We start from the raw sequence: 20,787 nt of genomic DNA on the forward strand, positions 1-20,787 counted from the left end.
GAAGGCTGTCTTTCTACTTTCTTGATGAAGTTCTTTGATGCACAAAAGTGTTTAATTTTGAGGAGTTCCCATTTATTTATTTCCTTCTTCAGTGCTCTTGCTTTAGGTTTAAGGTCCATAAAACCGCCTCCAGTTGTAAGATCCATAAGATATCTCCCAACATTTTCCTCTAACTGTTTTATGGTCTTAGACCTAATGTTTAGATCTTTGATCCATTTTGAGTTAACTTTTGTATAGGGTGTGAGACATGGGTCTTCTTTCATTCTTTTGCATATGGATATCCAGTTCTCTAGGCACCATTTATTGAAGAGACTGCTCTGTCCCAGGTGAGTTGGCTTGACTGCCTTATCAAAGATCAAATGTCCATAGATGAGAGGGTCTATATCTGAGCACTCTATTCGATTCCATTGGTCGATATATCTATCTTTATGCCAATACCATGCTGTTTTGACCACTGTGGCTTCATAATATGCCTTAAAGTCAGACAGCGTGAGACCTCCAGCTTCGTTTTTTTTCCTCAAGATGTTTTTAGCAATTCGGGGCACCCTGCCCTTCCAGATAAATTTGCTTATTGGTTTTTCTATTTCTGAGTACTTTTTTTTTTGTATGCTATATGGTGGGGTTACATTTCATTAACTTCAATGTGAGTATCCCATTATTGCAGCACCATTTGTTGTTGAATTTTTGTTTGCTTGTTTTTTTGGGGAAGTTCATGAACCGGAAATCAAACCCGGGTGTCCCACATGGCAGGTAAGAATTCTACCACTGAACTACCCTGGCACCTCCTCCAAGTGCATTTTCAGAGGTAATTATACAACATATTTTTAAGTTTGGTATGAGATACAGTTCCACGATTTTTCATTTTTCCTTCTAGCTGCTTCAAGACACTGGAGACCAAAGGAAATATCAGTATGATGATTCAGCAGTCAGCAGTCATATTTATTTGTTAAATCCTTTCTTCTCTATTATAGTCTTCCTTCTCTCTCTTTTTTTAGATGAAAAATAATATATATACAAAAAAGCAATAAATTTCAAACTGCTTTGCCACAATTAGTTGTAGAATAGATTTCAGAGTTTGGTATGGGTTACAATTCCCCAATTTAGGTTTTTACTTCTAGCTGCTCTAAGGTACAGGAGACTAAAAGAAATGTCGGTAAACTGATTCAGCACTCATACTCATTTGTTAAAGCCGACCTTCTCTGTATAACTCCAACATTACCTTTGATCTTTCTCCCACTCTTTCAAGGTATTTGGGTTATGGCCATCCTAAACTTTTTCATGTTGCGAGGGGCTGTCAATAATATGGGATGGGGGGATGGAACCAGTTGATGTTCTGGAGAGGCTGCACCCTCTGCATTTCAGGACTCAGCTGGCCCAGGGACCCATCTGGAGGTAGTAGGTTTCTGGAAAGTTACCCTAGTGCATGGAACCTTGTTAGAATCTTATATATAATGCCCTAGTTATTCTTTTTTTTTTTGGCATGGGCAGTGTTCTAGTTTGCTAGCTGCCAGAATGCAATATACCAGAAATGGAATGGCTTTTAAAAGGGGGAATTTAATAGGTTGCTAATTTACAGTTCTAAGGCTGAGAAAATGTCCCAATTACAAGTCTATAGAAATGTCCAATCAAAGACATCCAGGGAAAGATAGAACCATCCTTGGTTCAAGAAGGTCAATGAAGTTCAGGGGTTCTTTCTCAAATGAGAAGACACATGGCGAACACAGTCAGGGCTTCTCTCTTGGCTGGAAGGGCACATGGCGAGTACAGCATCATCTGCTAGCTTCTTCTCCTGGCTTCCGGTTTCATGAAGCTCCCTGGGAGGCATTTTTCTTATTCGTCTCCAATGGACTGTCTGCTTCGTGGTGCTGCAGCATTTTCTGCTCTCTCTGAGTCTCTCATTCTCCAAAATATTTCCTCTTTTATAGGACTCCAATAAACCAATCAAGACCCACTCAAATGGGTGGAGACATGTCATCACCTAATCCAGTTTAACAACCACTCTTGACTAAATCACATCAACCAGGGAGATGATCTCATTTACAGTTTCAAATATACAGTATTGAATAGGGATTATTCTACCTTTAAGAAATGGTATTTGTATCAAAACATGGCTTTTCTGAGGGGGCATACTTCCTTTCAAACCAGCACAGGCAGGCATTAGGAATTGAACCCAGGTCTCTGGCATGGCAGGCGAGAACTCTGCCACTGTGCCATCATTGCCCGCCCTGCCCTAGGTATTCTTTAGGATTGGCAGGAGTGGTTTTAATTGGGGTTTGGCAAGTTATGATAGTAGCAGTATCTAAATGAAGCTTGTGTAAGAGTGACCTCCAGAGTAATTCTATTTGAACTCTCAGGCACTGTTCCCTTATTTGTTCCACTACTTTCCCCCCATTTGGTCAGGATGGCATTGTTCCCATGTTGCCGGGGCCAGACTCATCCCTGGGAGTCATTTCTCACACTGCAGGGAGACTTTCATCCCTGGATGTCCTGTCCCATGTAGGGGAAGGGCAATGGTTTCACTTGCAGAGTTGGATTTAGAGAAGGAGAGGCCACATCTGAGCAACAAAAAAGGCCCTCCAGAGGTGACTCTGAGGCACGCCTATAGGAAACCAAGGGTATTTTTCAAATACTTTTTTATTCTCTGCCCAAATTTAGTCTGGGATATATCAGGATATCACACTAAACTGCACAAACACAAGATAATTATGGTGTTCAAATAAACTGACATACAAGTTAAATTAGATAATGCACTACCCAAAATAGTAAATTTGCATCAAATAAACACATCTTCCTTTGATTTCAAACAGAAGTTGAAGCTATAAAATACAGACCGTGTCCTCCTTTACCCTGTATTCTGATTTACTTTAGTCTTGTCCAGATCAGCTTTATTCATATCTCTAGGTGAAGTAGATCACTTTTTCTTTTTCTTTCTTTTTTTATTAATTTTTAAATTTTTTAAGAAATACCAAGAAACACCAACAAACACAAACATTCTTAACTTTTGATCGTTCTATTCTACATATATAATCAGTAATTCACAATGTCATCACATAGTTGCATATTCATCATCATGATCATTTCTTGGAACATTTTTATAGTAGATCACTTTTTCAACTTTTTAACATTTCCTTTATGGTGTAATGCCGACTTTTCTAGCTTCAGAGATCTAGCTCTGAGTTTCAGGTGTCACATAAATACCCAGAGTTTCAGGGAACGACCAGGTTATTAACAAATAGTTGAATTTCTTAGAATTTAGAAGTAGCAGGTACAACTCTAGATTAGATGTGACTGCTGTAAGAGTGCGAAGTTGTGTTTTGATATACAGCGTAGGCTTCTTTTTCAGTTCTTCTATCTTTCATAGTTATAATGAATATTTATTTAGGCTTCAAAAGATCTTTAATCTCTGGTCAGTCATTATTACTTCAGGCAAATGCGATTTGATCTGGACATCTGCTTAAAATAGTTAAGTGGTCCATAACTATCTTTTCACTTATTATTTTTTAGAAGCCTATCTAGAGTTTATTATCCTATAAAATCTTTAATTTTGTAGCAATTTTATAGTTATAGGTGACTGCTGAAAATTTTATGTCCACCCCCTAATTTCATGCTGAATTTCATCATTGTATATTTTCCCTGTTATGTGCTATAACACTAAATTGCCTCTGCATTCAGGTCCTGCAGTTGAGTAATGATGATGTCTAACCTACAACATGGTGATGTTTCCCTGTCTGCCGTGGGGCAGAAGTGGGGGTGGAGGGTTGTACTTGGATCACAGGCCCACCCTGTGTGCAAGGCTTTTCCTCTGTTCCTCTCCATTTTTCCTCCCTTCTCCCTACGCCTACCCCTCCCTGGCTTGCAGGGCCAAGTTTCTATCCCTACCCCTCCTGGAGTGCATGGCTGGTTAGGTGAGCCTCCAGATGGATCTTTTCCCCTGGCCGTGTGTCCCTTCCAATGTGTCTACCCCCTGTCCTCTGTGGAAAGTGTGTTAGGGAAAGATATAGCCGTACAGAACGACAGCAAGGGCTTGTTGTTAGGTGGGAGCTTCATCATGAGAAGTACCAGGGTCTGCCCGACTCTGGTTGTAGAAAAGAGAAGAAGTAATTTGTTCCCCTCCTGAGGGATTGGCATGGCATGGATTGGAGATTTAACGATTTGAGAGAACGGTGGCAAGGTTGTTGAAGGGGGCTATGCCTGGCTCACAGGTCACCTTACATTCGTAGAGATGCTCCTGGGTCCAGGGTCCTGGATTTCTGTGGAATTTGTTACCCGCTTGCACTCATTGCTTCCCTGCTTCAGAGAGCCTTCTGCAGGTTTAGTGAGGGATTGCCATTTACTCTTTTTGGTCTGGGATTTGGGAGCCAGAATTGGGGGTATTCCTCAGGAAATGTTCTGACATAAGTCAGCAGGTGCCTGTGCTTGCTGGGGTCTCCCAACTCTCCTTGCCTTTTGATTTTGCTATTTGTTTAATTTTTTGCTTTTTAAAAAATTTTTATTTCATGCTGGGTTTTTTGTTATGTTATTTTATGTTGTTATTCTATTTTGTATTACGCTAGTTTCTTTATTTTATGTTATTTTCTTCTTGGCTTTGGTAGGGCAGTAAAGGCCACCATGCCGGTGTTCCTCTGATTCTCCTCTCAGGAGCACTTCATGATTGTTTCTTTGCCTGACTTATTTTTCCAGTTCAACTTTACATTTCGAAAAATTTCAATTTTTTAGGAGTTGAAAGAATAGTGCAATCAGTATCCACATATCTACTAATGGCTAACAATTGCTTTTTCTGCGTTTGTAAATGTACCTGTTATGCTGTTTTCTGTTTCTGTACTTGTACTGAATGAATCATTTGAGACTTAGAGGTACGCATTATGTCCTTTGACTTTTAATACATCAGTATGTGTCTCTTAAGAAGAAGGACGTTCTCTTAACCACAATCTAACTGTCAAATACAGGAAAGTTAACATTGCTACAATACACTATATAATACACATCCTATATTCACACTTTGCCAGTAGTCTCAATGATAGAGCATCATGTGGAATCCCTCTCCTGGTGTTGGTGACGTTAACTTTGTCCCTTGGTTTTTCTGTCTAACACCAGATGTGTTCTGGTCTGAAAAACCTTTTGCTCCCTTTGCTTCTGTGACCACACAGCTTAAAACCACCCTTTTTAAGTGTACAGCTTGGCGTATTTGATAAATTTATACAATTGTGTAAAAAAGCACCAGTCAGTATACAGAAAATCTTTCATCATTTATATAATATTTTAAGAATATTATAGTTTCTTTATTTTATGTTATTTTCTTCTTGGCTTTGGTAGGGCAGTAAAGGCCACCATGCCGGTGTTCCTCTCATTCTCCTCTCAGGAGCACTTCATGATTGTTTCTTTGCCTGACTTATTTTTCCAGTTCAACTTTACATTTCGAAAAATTTCAATTTTTGTAGGAGTTGAAAGAATAGTGCAGTCAGTATCCACATTCTTAAAAATAATTTTAAGAATATTATATAAATGCAGTCAGAGAGTGTATTGTGTTTGTCTGGGTTTTGCTTACAATAATGAATATTTTGAGTCAGTCGTGTTATTTGATGTATCAGTAGTTCATTTTTTATTGCAGAGTAATATGCCATTATAGGGACATACCGCAACTTGTTATTTACCAGTTGAAGGTGATTTGGGTTATGTTTCTATTTTTTGGTGATTATGAATAAAGCTGCCATGAACATTTATCTACATTTGTGTAGACATGTTCTCATTTCTCTTGGGTACATAATTGGGGGAGTGGGTTTGCTGTATTGTGTGATAATATTCTTTAACTTCATAAAAAGCTGCCAGATGTTTTCCAAACTAGATGTGTCAAGAAAAGTTCTTGTTTGTTGTCCATCTTCTCCAACACTCTCAGTCTTTCTTGTACATGTGTAGTGGTATATTGTGTGGTTTTAATTTTCATTTCTGCTGATAATGATGTTGAGCATCTTTTCATGTGCTTACTTACTATCTGTATATCTTTGATGAAATGCCTGTTCATATTTTTTGCTAATTTTTATATTGAGTTGTCATTCTTTCTCTCTTCTTAGTAGAGAAGTTGTAGGTTTACAGAAAAAGCACGAAGAAAATAAAGAGTGCCCATGTATCCCCCCTCACACACAGTTTTCCCTGTTATTAACACTTTGGTTTAGTGCGTTAGCTTTGATACAATTGATGAAGCAATATTATTATAATTATACCATTAACGATGGTCCATAGTTTACATTAGGGCTTACTATTTGTTGTACAGTCTTATGTTTTTCTTTATTAAATTGTAATTCTAGTAACATGTGTAACCTAAAATTTCCTCTTTTAACCACATTTGAATATATAATTTATTGGTGTTAATTACATTCATATTTTTATGCTGTCACCACCATTGATGACAAAGCTTGCATCACCCTAAATAGAAATTCAGTACCAATTATGCATTAATTCCCCATTCTCTACCTCAACCCAGCTCCTGGTAACCTGTATACTAGTTCCTGACTCTATGAATTCGCTTATTCTAATTATTTTATATCAGTGAAATCATACAATATTTGTCCTTTTTGTCTGGTTTATTTCCCTCAGCTCGATGTCTGTTTTTTTTTTTAACTTCATTGGGGATGTTGCAGGTTAACAGAACAATCATGCATAAAATGCAGGATTCTCATATACCACCACACCACCACCTTGCATTGGTGTGAAACATTTATTACAATTGATGATAGTACATTTTTTGTAATCATACTCTTGATTAAAGTCCATGGTTTAACTTAGGGTTCACTGTGTAGTGTAGTTCCATGGATTTTAAAATTTTTATTTTTAAAGTAACCCAGTCACATTTCCAGGGAGATAATCTAATTATAGTTTCAAGCATACAGTACTGAATAGGGATGAGAAGAAACGGCTGCCTTTACAAAATGGTATTAGGATTAAAACATGGCTTTTCTAGGGTGCATACATCCTCTCAAACTGGAACAGGTGTAAAGTGTTAGAAGGTGTAACATGTTACCTACTGCAGGGTCCTGAATTTCTCTGTTTTCTTCTAGGAGTTTGATAGTTCTACCCTTTATATTTAGGTCTTTGATACATTTTAAATTGACTTTTGTATATGGTTTGAGATGGGGATCCTTCTCCCTTCTTTTTTGTAAATGGGGAGAGCCAGTATTCCCAGCACCATTTGTTGAAAATACTATTTCCAACTGAGTGACCTTTGTTGTCTTGTCAAAAATCAGTTGGCCAGTAATCCTATATAGTTTAATGTAGTGCCCAGATACCCAGAGTATGTTAAACAGATAATAAAAAAGAATAGGCTAAGTCCCGTGAGGGATGGGATAAAAAATATAGAACAATTAAACTTTACCACTGGGGAAACTTCTGATACTGTCTCAAACATTAGGGACTCCTAAGTCAATAGACCCAGACCTTGATCTTCAGCCTTGCTTTTGTAAAGCTTATTTATGCAGCAGAGACGCTTAGCCTACCTATAAATATGCCCAATAGTTACTTTCGGAGGACCTCTTTTGCTACTCAGATATGGCCTGCCACACCCCCCATGCAAGCTTCAGTTAGACATTACTACCTATCATAGTTTGCCAAACCCCAACCAAAACCATTCCTACCTACCCTAAAGAACACCTAGGCTTTATATGAGATTCTACAAAGATTCCATGTACTAGAATTATTTTCCAGAAACCTAGAACCTCTAGGTTGGGTTCCTAGGCCTGAAAACCCAGAGGGCCTAGCCTCTCCAGAACTTCAGGTAGTTGCAACCCCCATCCTATATTATGAACAGCCTTTCTAACATGAAAAACTTAGAATGGGCATAGCCCAAATACCCCTTAAGTTTGGGAGAAAGATCAAAGGAGAAGAAGGAGGGGTTTTAACAGAGAAGATAGGGGTGAATTATTATATTGGTATTTGTTTTAGTCTCCAGTGTCTTGGAGCCAGCTGATAATAAAAACGTAAAATTATCGAATTGTAACCCACACAAAACCCTGAAATCTGTTCCAATGTGCTTTGAAATTAAAAAAAAATATATTTAAGAATACAGACAATATATTTAGAGACACCAAAAATAGATATCTTATTTAGCTTACTTAACCGTCGGCATATTTGAATAAAGGATCCATATAATCATTGTAGAATCTGTGTTTGCACAGTAAGTTTCATAAACCCATTTAAAATTAAGGCAACAAGGAAAAACTCTACAAATTCAGATAGCAAAATTCTTAAATTTTAAATATTAAGTACCATTTGATCAGCTGTCAAAACTGTGAATGTTCTCACAATATCAAGTAGAAAGTTACTACAAACATCTACATTGCTATAGTAATGACCTATCTTACTAAATATTTTCCTGGTTTCAGGAAAATATGAAGATACAAAAGTGTTTACAATTAACATATAAAAATCATAACCACCTAAAATGGATATCTTAGTTAGCTTATCCATGGGCATATTTAAATAAAATATCTGAGTAATCATTATAAATCCTGTTTGTATAATATATTTCATAAACAAATTTAAAATTAAAGCAAGGAAGGAAAAAATTTATATCAGATTTTTTATATCATATACAGATATCAGATTTTTTAGATTTTAAATAGTAAACACTATCTTAAATAGCATTTGATTAACAAAACTGTGTGTGGTCTCAAAATATCGAGTAAAAAGTTACTACAAACATCAATTTTGTTATCGTAGTGAGCTGTGTTACTAAACATTTTCAAATTTTTGATTTCAGAAATTTAATCAAATATTATAGTTGCCTATAGTTTTACTTTTTATCGTATTTTTCTTGTAGTAAAATATAATATATATATATATATACACACACACAAAAAAAAAGAAAGAAGAAATAATTTTCAAAGCACATTTTAATCAGCACCTATGGAACACGTCTCAGAGCTTGTCATGGGCTACCATGCCATCATGTCAGATTTTTCCTTCTAGCTGCTCTAAGACACTAGCAGCTTTAATTTAGTCTCCCACATAAGATAAAATTTTAAAATACCATCCATTTTGAGCACCCTGCAGTAATGACATTCCTTTGTTCTTCCTCATGCAAAAACATTTTTTAAATTTGTACATTTAGTCACTATCATTATACACTCTAGGCATTCCTAGATTATACCATCTCAGTCTTTATTGTCTATCTTGCTTTCTGATTTCATTTGTGCCCCAGCCCTCCTCCCTCTATCATTCTCACATTCAGCTTCATTCAGTGTACTAACATTATTGTATTACATTTAGGTAGTATTGTGCTATGCATTTCTGAATTTTTACAATCAGTCCCATTGCACAATCTGTATCCCTTCAGTTCCAGTAACCCAATATCTACCCTATTTCTAGTTCCTGGTGACCTCTGTTCTTAAATGAAATTATCCAAGTTCACTCATTAATGTTAGTTCATATAAGTGAGACCGTACGGTATTTGTCCTTTTGTTTCTGGTTAATCTCACTCAGCGTAATGTCCTTAAGGTCCATCCATGTTGTTACATACTTCATGACTTTATTCTGTATTACAGTTGCATAATATTCCATCGTATCTATATACTGCAGCTTGTTTAGCACTTGTCTGTTGAGGAAATTTTGCCTGTTTCCATCTCTTGGCAATTGTAAATAATGCTGCTATAAACATTAGTGTGCAAATGTCCATTTGTGTCCTTACCCTCGTGTCCTCTGAGTAGATACCTGGCAATGGTATGGCCAGGTCATATGGCAGTTCTATACTTAGCTTCCTGAGGAACTGCCAAGCTGCCTTCCACAGCAGTTGTAACATTTGATGTTCTTTTTTACTTTCTTGATGGAGTTCTTTGATGCATAAAAGTGTTTAATTCTGGGGAGTTCCCATTTATCTATTTCTTTCTTCAGTGCTTGTTCTTTGGATGTAAGATCTAGGAAACCACCTCCTATTACAAGTTTTAAAAGATATTTCCCTACGTTTTCTTCCAAGTTTTATGGTCTTAGATATAATGGTTAAGTTGAATTTAGTTTAGGAGCTTTGTTGTGGCTTTTTCAGGATTTCCTGTATAATGGATTATATCATCTGCAAATTGGCAATGTTTACGTCTTCCTTTCCTATTTGGATGCCCTTTATTTCTTTTTCTCACCTAACTTCTCTAGCTGGAACTTCTCGCACAGTGTTGAATCACAGTGGTGACAGTGGGCATCCTTTACTTGTTCTTGATCTTTGAGGTAAAATTTTGAGTCTTTCACCATTAAGAAGGATGTTAGCTGTGGGTTTCTCATGTATGCCCTTTATCATGTTGAGGAAGGTTCCTTCTATTCCTAGTGTTCTAAATGTTTTTATCAAAAAAGAGTGTTGTATTTTGTTCAGTGCCTTTTTTTCTGTCAATTGAGATGACCATGTTGTATATTATATTAACTGATTTTTTTTTGCTTCTCGGTGTCTGATGAGAAATCAGCGCTTAGTTGCATTTTGCTTCCCTTGTATGTGGTGAATTGCTTTTCTCTTGCTGCTTTCAGAAGTTTCTCCTCTTTGACATCTGACAGTCTGGCTAGACTGTGTTGAAGTGGGTCTGTTTGGGTTTATTCTGTTTGGAGTACATTGGGCTTCTTGGATTTGCATATTTATGTCCTTTGCAGGGGTTGGGAAAATGTCAGCCATTATTTTTTTGAATAGTCTTCCGGACCTTTTTCCCTTCCCGTCTCCATCTGGGACACCCGTGATGCACATATCCGTGCTCTTTGTGTTGTCAGTCATTTCCCTGAGATCCCCCTCAAATTTTTCCATTTTTTTCTCCATTTGTTGTTTTCTCTGTTCAAACTTGGTTGCACTATCTGCTAGGTCCCTGATCCTTTCTTTTGACTCTTCAGATGTGCTGTTGTGTGTCTCTAGTATTTTTTTTAATTTCGTCTACAGTGTCTTTCGTTTCCATAATATCTGTTATTTTTCTATATATTCTTTGAAATTTGTCTTTATGCACTCCTGGTGTCTTCTTAATATCCCTATCTCTCTGTGGTAAAGTTCTTTCCCTATTTTTTTACATTAAAATTTTATTCACACACTATACAGTCCATCCTCAGTGTACAATCAGTGTCTCTTTGTATAATGACATACTTATGCATCCACCTCCACGGTTAATATAAGAACATTTTCATTTCTTCTTCTAAAAAAAATCCCATGCCGTTTATATCACCCTATTACTATTAATTAGCTGTGATATAGTGCCTTTGTTAAAATTAATGAAAGAAAATTACATTGTTAACTATAAGCTTTAGCTTTCATTAATTATATATATTTTTTCCCAAATACTACCCTGTTATACATTGTAATAGTGTTGCATGTTTATTCTAGTTTATGTAAGAACTTTCTTATATATTTGTACAGTTAACCACTGTCATTCCCCTTCCAGGTTTCTCTAACTTATACAGTCCCAGTCTTTATTCGCTAGATTTCCTTGTGGTGAAGTCTATGAACCTAACCTTCCTTTTTCAATCATAGTCACACTTAGCTTTACTTGTGCTACCATCACCTAGTTTTTTCTTAACCCTTTACAGTCAACCTTATTAAGCTGTGTAAAATACCACCAGTCTGCTGTCTCCCACAGCCCTGAGAAACACCACGTCTACTTTTATCTCTGTAGATTTCATGACTTTGGATTTTCACATAGACTATGTAGTCTTTGTGACGGGCTTTTTTCACTTCTCAAGCATAGTGCTTTCAAGGCTCATCCACATTGAAATGTATTAGTACTTCATTCGTTTTTATGCTGAATACTTTTCCATTGTCTTGATATACCACATTTTGTTTCTGTCTCTTGGCTGTTGTGGATATTGCTTCTATAAACATCCATGTACACGTTTTTGAGTGGCAATTTGTTTTATTTGTCTTGGATGTATGCCTAGGAGTAGAGTTGCTGGATCGTATGGTAGCTCTATGTTTAGTCATTTGAGGAACTGCCAGGCTGTTTTTCAAAGAGGCTATAAGATTTATATCCTGAAGCAGCCAGTATTTAATAAGCTCAACTTATCTGGAAGCTCAGAGCAGATATTAAATTTGAACTCTGCGCTGAAAATAATTCTGAGCTTTTCTGATCCAACTTCCTTTTTGCCTGTTACAGTGGCTCACACTGAACTCAGGATAGTCTGTGACCCTGGGGCATGTGAGCCATTCTGATGAGGGTGAGGTAGTAGGAAATGGTTCCTTGTTCCAGGCCAAACGATAGGGTAAAGTATCCTCTTTGGGCTCATGGAGAACCTGAGAGCATTAAGAAATTTGAAAAGCAAGAAGAAAGGGAAGAATTATCATTCCAAATTATCACAGCTGCCTTTTGTCAACATTTGCAGTCCTTTTCATTTAGAAGGTCTTTTCCTGAACGCTTGGGTTTCATGTCAAGGGCAGGGTACTAACCAGTGTGCCTTACAGCTTTTATCAAGTGTCTGTCGTGCTTTCATTCAGTCATTCCCTCTGAAACAGGTTGCCCGGGAAAGTGGCCCACCCCACATGAAGAGCTTTGTGACCAAGGTGTCAGTTGGGGGGTTCATAGGGGAAGGTGAAGGGAAGAGCAAGAAGATTTCGAAGAAGAATGCTGCTATAGCTGTTCTTGAGGAGCTGAAGAAGTTACCTCCCCTCCCAGCAGTTGAGCGAGTGAAGCCCAGAATCAAAAAGAAAACAAAGTCGTCCATAGTCAAGGTAAGAGCCTTTCTGAACGTAAAGAGGGTTTTCTTGTAGATAGATTGTGGGATGGGGGTGAGGTAGGGTGGTTGCTGACCCCATAAGGAAAGGGGTCTGGAATCAGTGTCCATATGGCAGTCCTGTTAGAGCAAATTCCCTCTTATTTAGTTCTCACAGGAGCCACAGGTTAGGTAAAGAGAAGGAGCCTGAGACCTGGTTCAGGAGAAGGTCCTGCAAACCTGCATGCACTTCTGTGTCCTCATTGCAGCCCGATTTTCACACTGAGAAGCTTGGTGGGACCTGAGGGTCCTTCTGCAGGGAGAGTGGCTGTGCCATGGCAACACCACCTTGCTTCCCAGTATGCTGTTCTGAAAGCACGGGAGGGACTTGTGGGGAAGCTGTCCATGGTGGCAGCGGTAGGAGTGAGAGTTTTACTGTACATCTCCTTTGTCTTTTGGGGATTTTTCAGCCACACCAGTGGACCTATCAAAAAATTATATTGACCCCTCTACCCACTTCCCAAAAGGGGCAGGGTCCCATTGGAGGCATCGATGAATGCTGTGATGTATTCTGTCATGATTTTTAGTACAGCTTCATGCTATATCAAGACCCAGTTTTTCTTACCCAAAAGTAGCATATTATATCCTTTTGCAGTTTCCTTTTTTACACTTACTTGTCCTGGAAGCCCCTCCTTAGTGGGTAGGGTGGTGATTCCTGGGTGCTCAAGGTGGCTGAGAGAAGGAACATGGAATTCCTAGGTTCTTCTTTCCATACGGAGTTGGCTTTCCACTTTTTAAAATTGCTCCTGGATTTTGCATTATTATTTAAAAAACCAGAAAGCCATCTTATTATCCAGATTTTTGGGGCGTTTCAGGGATAGTGTTTTATATTTTGTCATGTATTCTTTGTCACATGTTGGATTTTGCTTTTCCACTTCCAAAGCAGGCGTTATAGTGGTGCTTGCCTGCTCATCAGGAAATGCTGATGTGGGTTTACTAGACCTTAAATCACTTCAGAGCAATCACAGAAAATCATAAAGCGTCTTCTGATTAAGCACAAGTAAAGAAAGATCTGGTTAATTCTGTGCTATAAGAACAATATACAAGCAACTCCCATCTTGTCCTGGTCTCTGAATCGGCAAGCTCCTTTCTCTGGATCACATGGCACCACACAGTGCTCACGTTATTTGTTCCTCAGCTACAGACAAGTCCAGACTATGGCCAGGGGATGAATCCCATTAGCCGACTGGCCCAGATCCAGCAGGCGAAAAAGGAGAAGGAGCCAGAGTACATGCTGCTCACGGAGCGAGGCCTGCCTCGCCGCAGGGAGTTTGTGATGCAGGTGGGTAGGCACGGGTTATGGAGGCTCTTTCTCTGACCACAGCCAGGCTTTGGGTGTGAGTGAGGTCCAGTGGCTGGACCTGTTCTTAGGGGTTGAGGTGCAAGGTGTGGGCCTAATGGGCCACTCAGTGCCACCAGACTTTTTAAGGCCATGCTGTATGTGGTGTGTGGATGACTGAAAAACATGCACTCCTGTATCGGCAGGTGGGAATTTGGACATGTGGTGCCAACGTTCAGAAGAGTGCTGGCCTAGGGTGATTACGGGTGAATTTTTCTCTTCATTATATCTCCTTGAAAATTCATGATACTGTTCTTTTCAAAAGATAAATTTTACAGTTATAGCAAAGAATCTGTTCCCTACTCCTTTTAATCCTTTTGTAAATATCTTGCCCTTCCTTAGATTGGGAGTGACACCTCAGATTAGTTCAGAATATTTCTCCTTATACTTAGCTTTTTAAACAAAGTCACTTCACATGGACAGTTTAACTTAATCGTGATTTTAATTTAATAGTATTTTCTGGTGAAAAATAGAACATAATTCTAATGTAGCACTTCGCAATTTATAAAGCACATCATTTATCTTGTGTGTTTTACTTAGTCAGAAGGTAGAAAAAAACAGTAGTGTTTTGGTTTGTTAAATGTGCTGGAATACAATATACCAGAAATGGAATGGTCCTTTATAAAATAGGGAATTTATGAAGTTACAAGTTTACAATTCTAGGGCCATAAAAATGTCCAGTTAAGGAATCCAGGAAAAGGGAAGGCACATGGCTGGTGTCTGCTGGTCCTTGTTCCTGTTTCAGCTTCTAATACCAGTGGTTTCCTCTCTTAGTGTCTGTAGACCTTCACTTAGTTCCTCTGGGACAGAATTCTGGATTTTGGCTTGCTTAGCATCTCATGGGAAGAGCACCTGGTGATGTCTGCTGGGCTCTGCATCTCCAAACATCTGTGTCTAGGTGTTTCTGTCAATTCTGAAGCAGCTGTGTCTCTAGGGGTTTCTGTATTTCCAAATGACTGTGCATCTGCACCTGAGGTTTCACCAAAATGTTTCTTCTTTTAAGGGACTCCAGTAAACTAATCTAGACCTGCCTTGAGTGGGTGGAGTCACATCTCCATCTAATCAAATGTCACACCCACAATTGGCTACCCCAAATCTCCCTGGATATAATCTAATTAAAAGCTCACAGCCACAGTTGAGTGTGTCAGTCTCCATGGAAACACTCTAATCAAAGGTTTCTCCCATAAACAATAGGTTGGCCCCACAAGATTGGATCAGGTTTAAAACATGGCTTTTCTGGGGTACATAATAGTTGCAGACGGCACATTTGGTGTTTCCATTGCACACGTGAGGAAATGCTGCCCTGCCGATAGGGTTAGTAACATGCCCAGCGTCTCATGGCTGGTAGATGACTGAGTTCAGTCCCAGGCCGCTCTTGGGCCAGGGGTGGTTTTCCCTGACTTTCTTTTTCTTGTTACATGTTTCAGCAGTCGAGTACCTAAGATCAGGACTGGCTTAGAGGAGGGTTTAAGCAGTGGTAGACTGGAATCTGTTTAAATCTAGCTCTGGGGGGCAAACGGGGGATGTGTGTGGGTTGTGCTTGGGTCTGTGTATATGTCTACACGTGTGCATATGCATACATATAACACACATGCACGTTACAAGTTTAACTGATAGAAAGAATGTGTAATACGGTTAGCAAATAGTAATGTATAATATCCTTCATTATTAATTCTACACGTCTCAGTGTGACACTTGTCAATGATGGTGTTACACAGTCAGGCTGCACGTGAGAGCTGCATCCCTGTCAAGTGCACGAAGAGGTTGCTCTTGTCATCAACCTACAAGTGTTGTGTCAGCATGGATATTAGTTGATATTTTTCTTTACATTAGCAAGTAATAAAGTAAAACGACAAAGATGTGTTGGGGCTTCACTCACTTGTTAACGACATGAACAGCTTGTCTGCTGAGTTGGTTAATTATTGTCAAATACTGGAAGAATGTTGCAATTTTTTGTACTAGTGACAGTGTAATTGCTGCAAACTTCGAAATGTGTGGGTTTAATCTGTGTCATTAACCGTTTCTCCATCCCTTCAGAGTAAGTCCCTAGAGTAAGTCTTGAGATAATCAACAAAACAATTTCAGCCCTGATATGTAGCATTTGCCAATATCTGTGGTGTCCTCACTCCCCCAATGGCTGATTTCCTATAAGGAAGAGCCCTACCATGGCACACCATTGGGTAGGAATTCTGCTGTACAAATACAAGACATGTAAGGAGCTTTGACAGCATAGATAATAGTAGTAAAATGTAGTTAAATTAGGGATTGATGAGTTTTCAGTATTCACTCCCTTTGTCTTTAAAAATAATTTAATTATAAACTTTTATAATTTAATTCATAGTAATGGCTGGATTTAACAACTTGATTGCCAAATTCCTAAATATTTCATGATCAAGTCTTGCAGGCTGGTGTGAGTGGGTTCCAGTGGACCGTTGTGAAGCCATCTAGCTTCTCACCTTTGCTAGGGATTTTTACCAGTTCTTTAGTTCCTGACTGGCCATTACTCTGAAGATTTAAGCACACTTGCCAATGTTCTGACTGTTTCATGCAGGTGAAGGTTGGAAACCGCACTGCAGAAGGAACAGGCACCAGTAAGAAAGTGGCCAAACGCAGTGCCGCCGAGAATATGCTGGAGATCCTTGGTTTCAAAGTCCCGCAGGCTCAGCCCGCCAGACCAGCACTCAAGTCAGAGGAGAAGGTGACCGCTTGGGATTCTGTGTCCTTGCTCCTAATTGCAAGATGACTATCTCCCCTCATCCCCGGGACTCTGGCACCTCCAGGGACACACGTCAGGGCAAGGGTTTACCTCCTGGCAGTAACACAGCCCTGCTGAGCAGCGGCTTTTCCATTTAAACCGTTATACTGTAGTCAGAGGGGAGTTGAGTGTCACGTGCTCCAAGCATGATCTGTTAGGTCATTATTGTTTAGTATCACTGTGGTCTGGGGATGCTCTTCTCCATTTGTAATATAATGGGTAATTGAACCCGAAATACAGGAATATATGATTCCACCATTTGCTCTCTCAAAATGAAACCTGCGTAAAAGATCCATAAACCTTAAGCTTTTATTAGTTGTGGAGCAAGCCGCAATTTTTCTGGGCCAGTGAGACAGTGAGAGACAGTGGGATCATTTCCAAGTCCAGAGTTTAGATTTAGGATTATCTTTACTTATGTGAATTGAGTCCCAGATGAAAGTAATCTTACAATGAAATTTCCAGCTCTGCCAAGATTGGCAAGCAGTAAAAAATTATTGACCTCGTTGTTTCCAGTCACTGAATGGCCTATCAGGATAAACCTGAAAATATCAGGACTGCTTCCTTCATGTGTGCTCTCTATCAGCAGTGGAAAATAGCATCCACTGTGGCCACAGAGCTGGGACCCAAACACTCATCATAGCCTCTGTAGAGATACCAGACTTGACTGTTGTGGTTTTCATTCCAAAATCTTGTAGAACGTTCATAAACATCCTCCTCACCTTGTTACTTCTTAGAACGAAGACCTTACATTTGCCAAAGTTTTGTTTTTTTTCTCTGCATGGGCAGCCTCCAAGAATCGAACCCTGGTCTCCGGCATGGCAGGCGAGAATTCTTCCACTGAGCCACCATTGCACACCTGCAGAGTTTTTATCTAGTCACATTTTCCCCCCAATGTTATGTTTGGAAATGTCACCTTATTTTTAAATTTGATATTAGTTCCCAGAAACATTCTTGATTTATATGGCTTCAGTCTAAAGGCTGCTCCCCCGACCTTGGTGATTCTACCAGTCTAGCATCTTATAGCTCCTTCTGGTTCAGTATTTCCTGCCTTTCTGTGATGAAGAGGAGAGGCTCCGCATTAACTGTTTAATGCACTTGGGTAGATGGTACTTGTGGGTAGGGCTGGCATGGATGAGTGTCTACGTTGGGAGAGAAATGTAGGCTCGACCCATGTTGCATAACCAAACCAGTGGTCACATCTGGGATAGATTTTTCTGCTGCTTGCCTCTTCATATTTCAGCATTTTAAAACCAAATATTGATGCTGGTTGGAGTTTGTGCAGTTGTAGCTAGTAAGGACTAATATTTTGTTGGTTTTGTTTCATGCTCATGGCCTTATTTTATTTTTTTTAAAGACACCAATAAAGAAACCGGGGGATGGAAGAAAAGTAACCTTTTTTGAACCTGGCTCTGGGGATGAAAATGGAACTAGTAAGTGTGACTCCTTACCTCTGTGTAATGGTGTTCTGTGATTTGCCTGGTGCCTGAGGAACAGTAGGTGCCAAGTGCTCATCTCTGCCCTTGCGTGTGCTGGGGAGAGGGCTGGAGTGGGCTGTGACAGTCTTTCTAGGCTGTGGGTGTGGACTTGTGGTCGCTTGTTTGTGTGTCCCTCCCTAGGTAACAAAGAGGAGGAGTTCAGGATGCCTTACCTTAGCCACCAGCAGTTGCCTGCTGGCATTCTCCCCATGGTGCCTGAGGTGGCCCAGGCCGTAGGAGTCAGTCAAGGACACCACACCAAGGATCTCAGCAGGGCAGCTCCAAATCCCGCTAAGGCCACGGTAACTGCCATGATAGCCCGTGAGTTGTTGTATGGGGGCACCTCGCCCACAGCCGAGACCGTTTTAAAGAGTAACATCTCTTCAGGCCACGTGCCCCAGGGACCTCTCACGAGACCTTCTGAGCAATTGGACTATCTTTCCAGAGTCCAGGGATTCCAGGTAACTGTTTGCCCCAAGCTGTGGGGTCCGTATCTCAGTGTGGTCGTCGTCTTTGGGTTTCTTTCAGAAAATCAGTGATGTACCTTAAGTTTAAAAGTTCTTTGTCTGGGGATAGAGGGATAGAAAATCCCTGTCCTGTGGTGATGGGATTAAAAAAACCCAGGCCATCCATAAAATCCAAAATTATTATAAATTTGGATTAACAATTACTAGTGTAATAGTAATTATAAATTTGGACTTCAGGGGGAACATATATTTTGCTTTGTGCCTGCCTGCAGGTGAGGATATGGTTTCTACTTTAGAGTGGATTCCAGAGCCTCAGGACCCTCTGTCCTGCCTATGCCACTCATAGCCGTGTCCTCTGACTGTCTGTCGTGCCGCCTGGGTAGGGGTTGGTGTGTCTGCAGCCCCACTGAGCCGGGGAGAGGGGAGTGCCATCTCCTCCTGCCACCAGGGCCGCAGCACAAGCCCCGTGCCCTGCTTGTCCTCACTCATCCCTTACGCTGTCCTCACTTCTCTTTTCCTCCGTAGGTTGAATACAAAGACTTCCCCAAAAACAATAAGAATGAGTTTGTGTCTCTTATCAATTGCTCCTCTCAGCCACCTCTCATCAGCCACGGCATTGGCAAAGACGTGGAGTCCTGCCATGATATGGTATGTGAGCCCACAGAGGGACTGGTTTCCACCTGGAGGCCCTTGGCTTGGGGGTCAGCGAGTTCCATTGTGTGGTTACTTGGAGTCTTTGCTTGCTTCGACTTGGCCTGAAGAAGATAGGAAAAGGGTTTTCCCGTAGACTTTAGAACAGTTGATTGTTCTACATATTTCATTTTTCTGTAGACTTTTATTCTTAGTTTATTGGATTGATTTCTCATTTTGTTTATCACAGCTCATCAGCTCTAGCCAGCCTTTCCCTTTCCTTCTCCATGCTGAGCTGGAGGACCGACTTGGAGCCTGGAACTCACTCTGATAACTGTACTCGGTTACCAGGCGGGGAGTCGCAGGTCCCAGTCCTGGCAGCTGTGGAAAGCCCCTTGTTCTCGTATTCTGTTTGGATGAAATTATTGTGAGAGATCCTGTCAGTGAGAAAGGAAGAGGTTAAATTAATTTGTCCCGTAAGCGATGGCTTATTCACCTGAGGGAATGGACTGTAGTCCATCAAATGTGTGCTTTGGAAGATAACGTAGTAACAAGGAAAATATATGATAGATTTTTGTTTTAAAGCAGGGCATAAAATTTGTCCAGTCAGGTTAGCTCAAGGTTAAAAACCTAGAAGGAAATTCAGAGGTAACCACGGATAATATGTATTTCTTAAAATCTTCTTTACATTCTATACCCACCAGATAATTTATTTTTTAAAATTTGCATTTAAATTTTTAAAAAGATCAGACAATATAGAAAAGGGTTGTTTAGTGGAACAAGCATTTTAAAAAGTTGCTATGTGTTCTGTTGGGCAAGAGGAGAACCGCTGGCCCCCTACTTGCTGTGTTACCCCGTGGCTGTGGTTTTACTTTCCTTTCCATCCCCAACTAGGCTGCACTCAACATCCTAAAGCTCCTGTCTGAGTTGGACCAACAGAGCACAGAGATGCCAAGGACAGGAAACGGACCAGTGTCTGTGTGAGTGCCTCCACCCCTGTAGAAAGCCAGTGCTTTTTCCAGCCCTTCACAGCAAATTCAAACTTTTCTACTTGATTTAGCCAAACTCTTGTCTGAGTCACTTTCTGTCCCTTTCACCTGGAAGATTTCCAGTTTTGGGGAGGAAAACTTTACTTTAAAGAAAATACTGTTTAGTTTTGAATAGGCAGTACACTTGCATAGTTCAAAAGTGGCAATTATTTGCAAAGGTACATAGTGACAGATCTCGCCGTTAGGTGGTCACCCTCCATCCCACTTTCCCCACCCCCCCATAGATCAAAGTTTCTTGTATATCCTTCCTGTATATTTCTTTAGACTATTAAATATGACTTTCCCCCCCTTATTTTCTTCCCTTCTCCAGAGGTAAAATACTGTTTACACATTTTCTCCTTTTTTCACTTGATAGTATAACCTTGGG

General features: G+C 39.9%; 1 protein-coding gene across 15 annotated transcripts in view; it reads left to right on the forward strand.

Moving 5' to 3' along the window:
• STAU1 (staufen double-stranded RNA binding protein 1) overlaps positions 1 to 20,787 on the forward strand; it is a 68,376-nt gene that overhangs the window by 45,871 nt on the left and 1,718 nt on the right. For all 15 annotated transcript variants that reach the window (XM_077167304.1, XM_077167219.1, XM_077167182.1 and 12 more), the window contains 7 exons: positions 12,449 to 12,664; positions 13,844 to 13,987; positions 16,596 to 16,742; positions 18,154 to 18,229; positions 18,416 to 18,735; positions 19,267 to 19,389; positions 20,266 to 20,351. In XM_077167304.1, the coding sequence (XP_077023419.1) occupies positions 12,449 to 12,664; positions 13,844 to 13,987; positions 16,596 to 16,742; positions 18,154 to 18,229; positions 18,416 to 18,735; positions 19,267 to 19,389; positions 20,266 to 20,351 (1,112 nt within the window). The remainder of the gene's footprint in view (positions 1 to 12,448; positions 12,665 to 13,843; positions 13,988 to 16,595; positions 16,743 to 18,153; positions 18,230 to 18,415; positions 18,736 to 19,266; positions 19,390 to 20,265; positions 20,352 to 20,787) is intronic.

Source organism: Tamandua tetradactyla, chromosome 1, assembly GCF_023851605.1.
Source record: "Tamandua tetradactyla isolate mTamTet1 chromosome 1, mTamTet1.pri, whole genome shotgun sequence".
NCBI classification, from domain to species: Eukaryota; Metazoa; Chordata; class Mammalia; order Pilosa; family Myrmecophagidae; genus Tamandua; species Tamandua tetradactyla.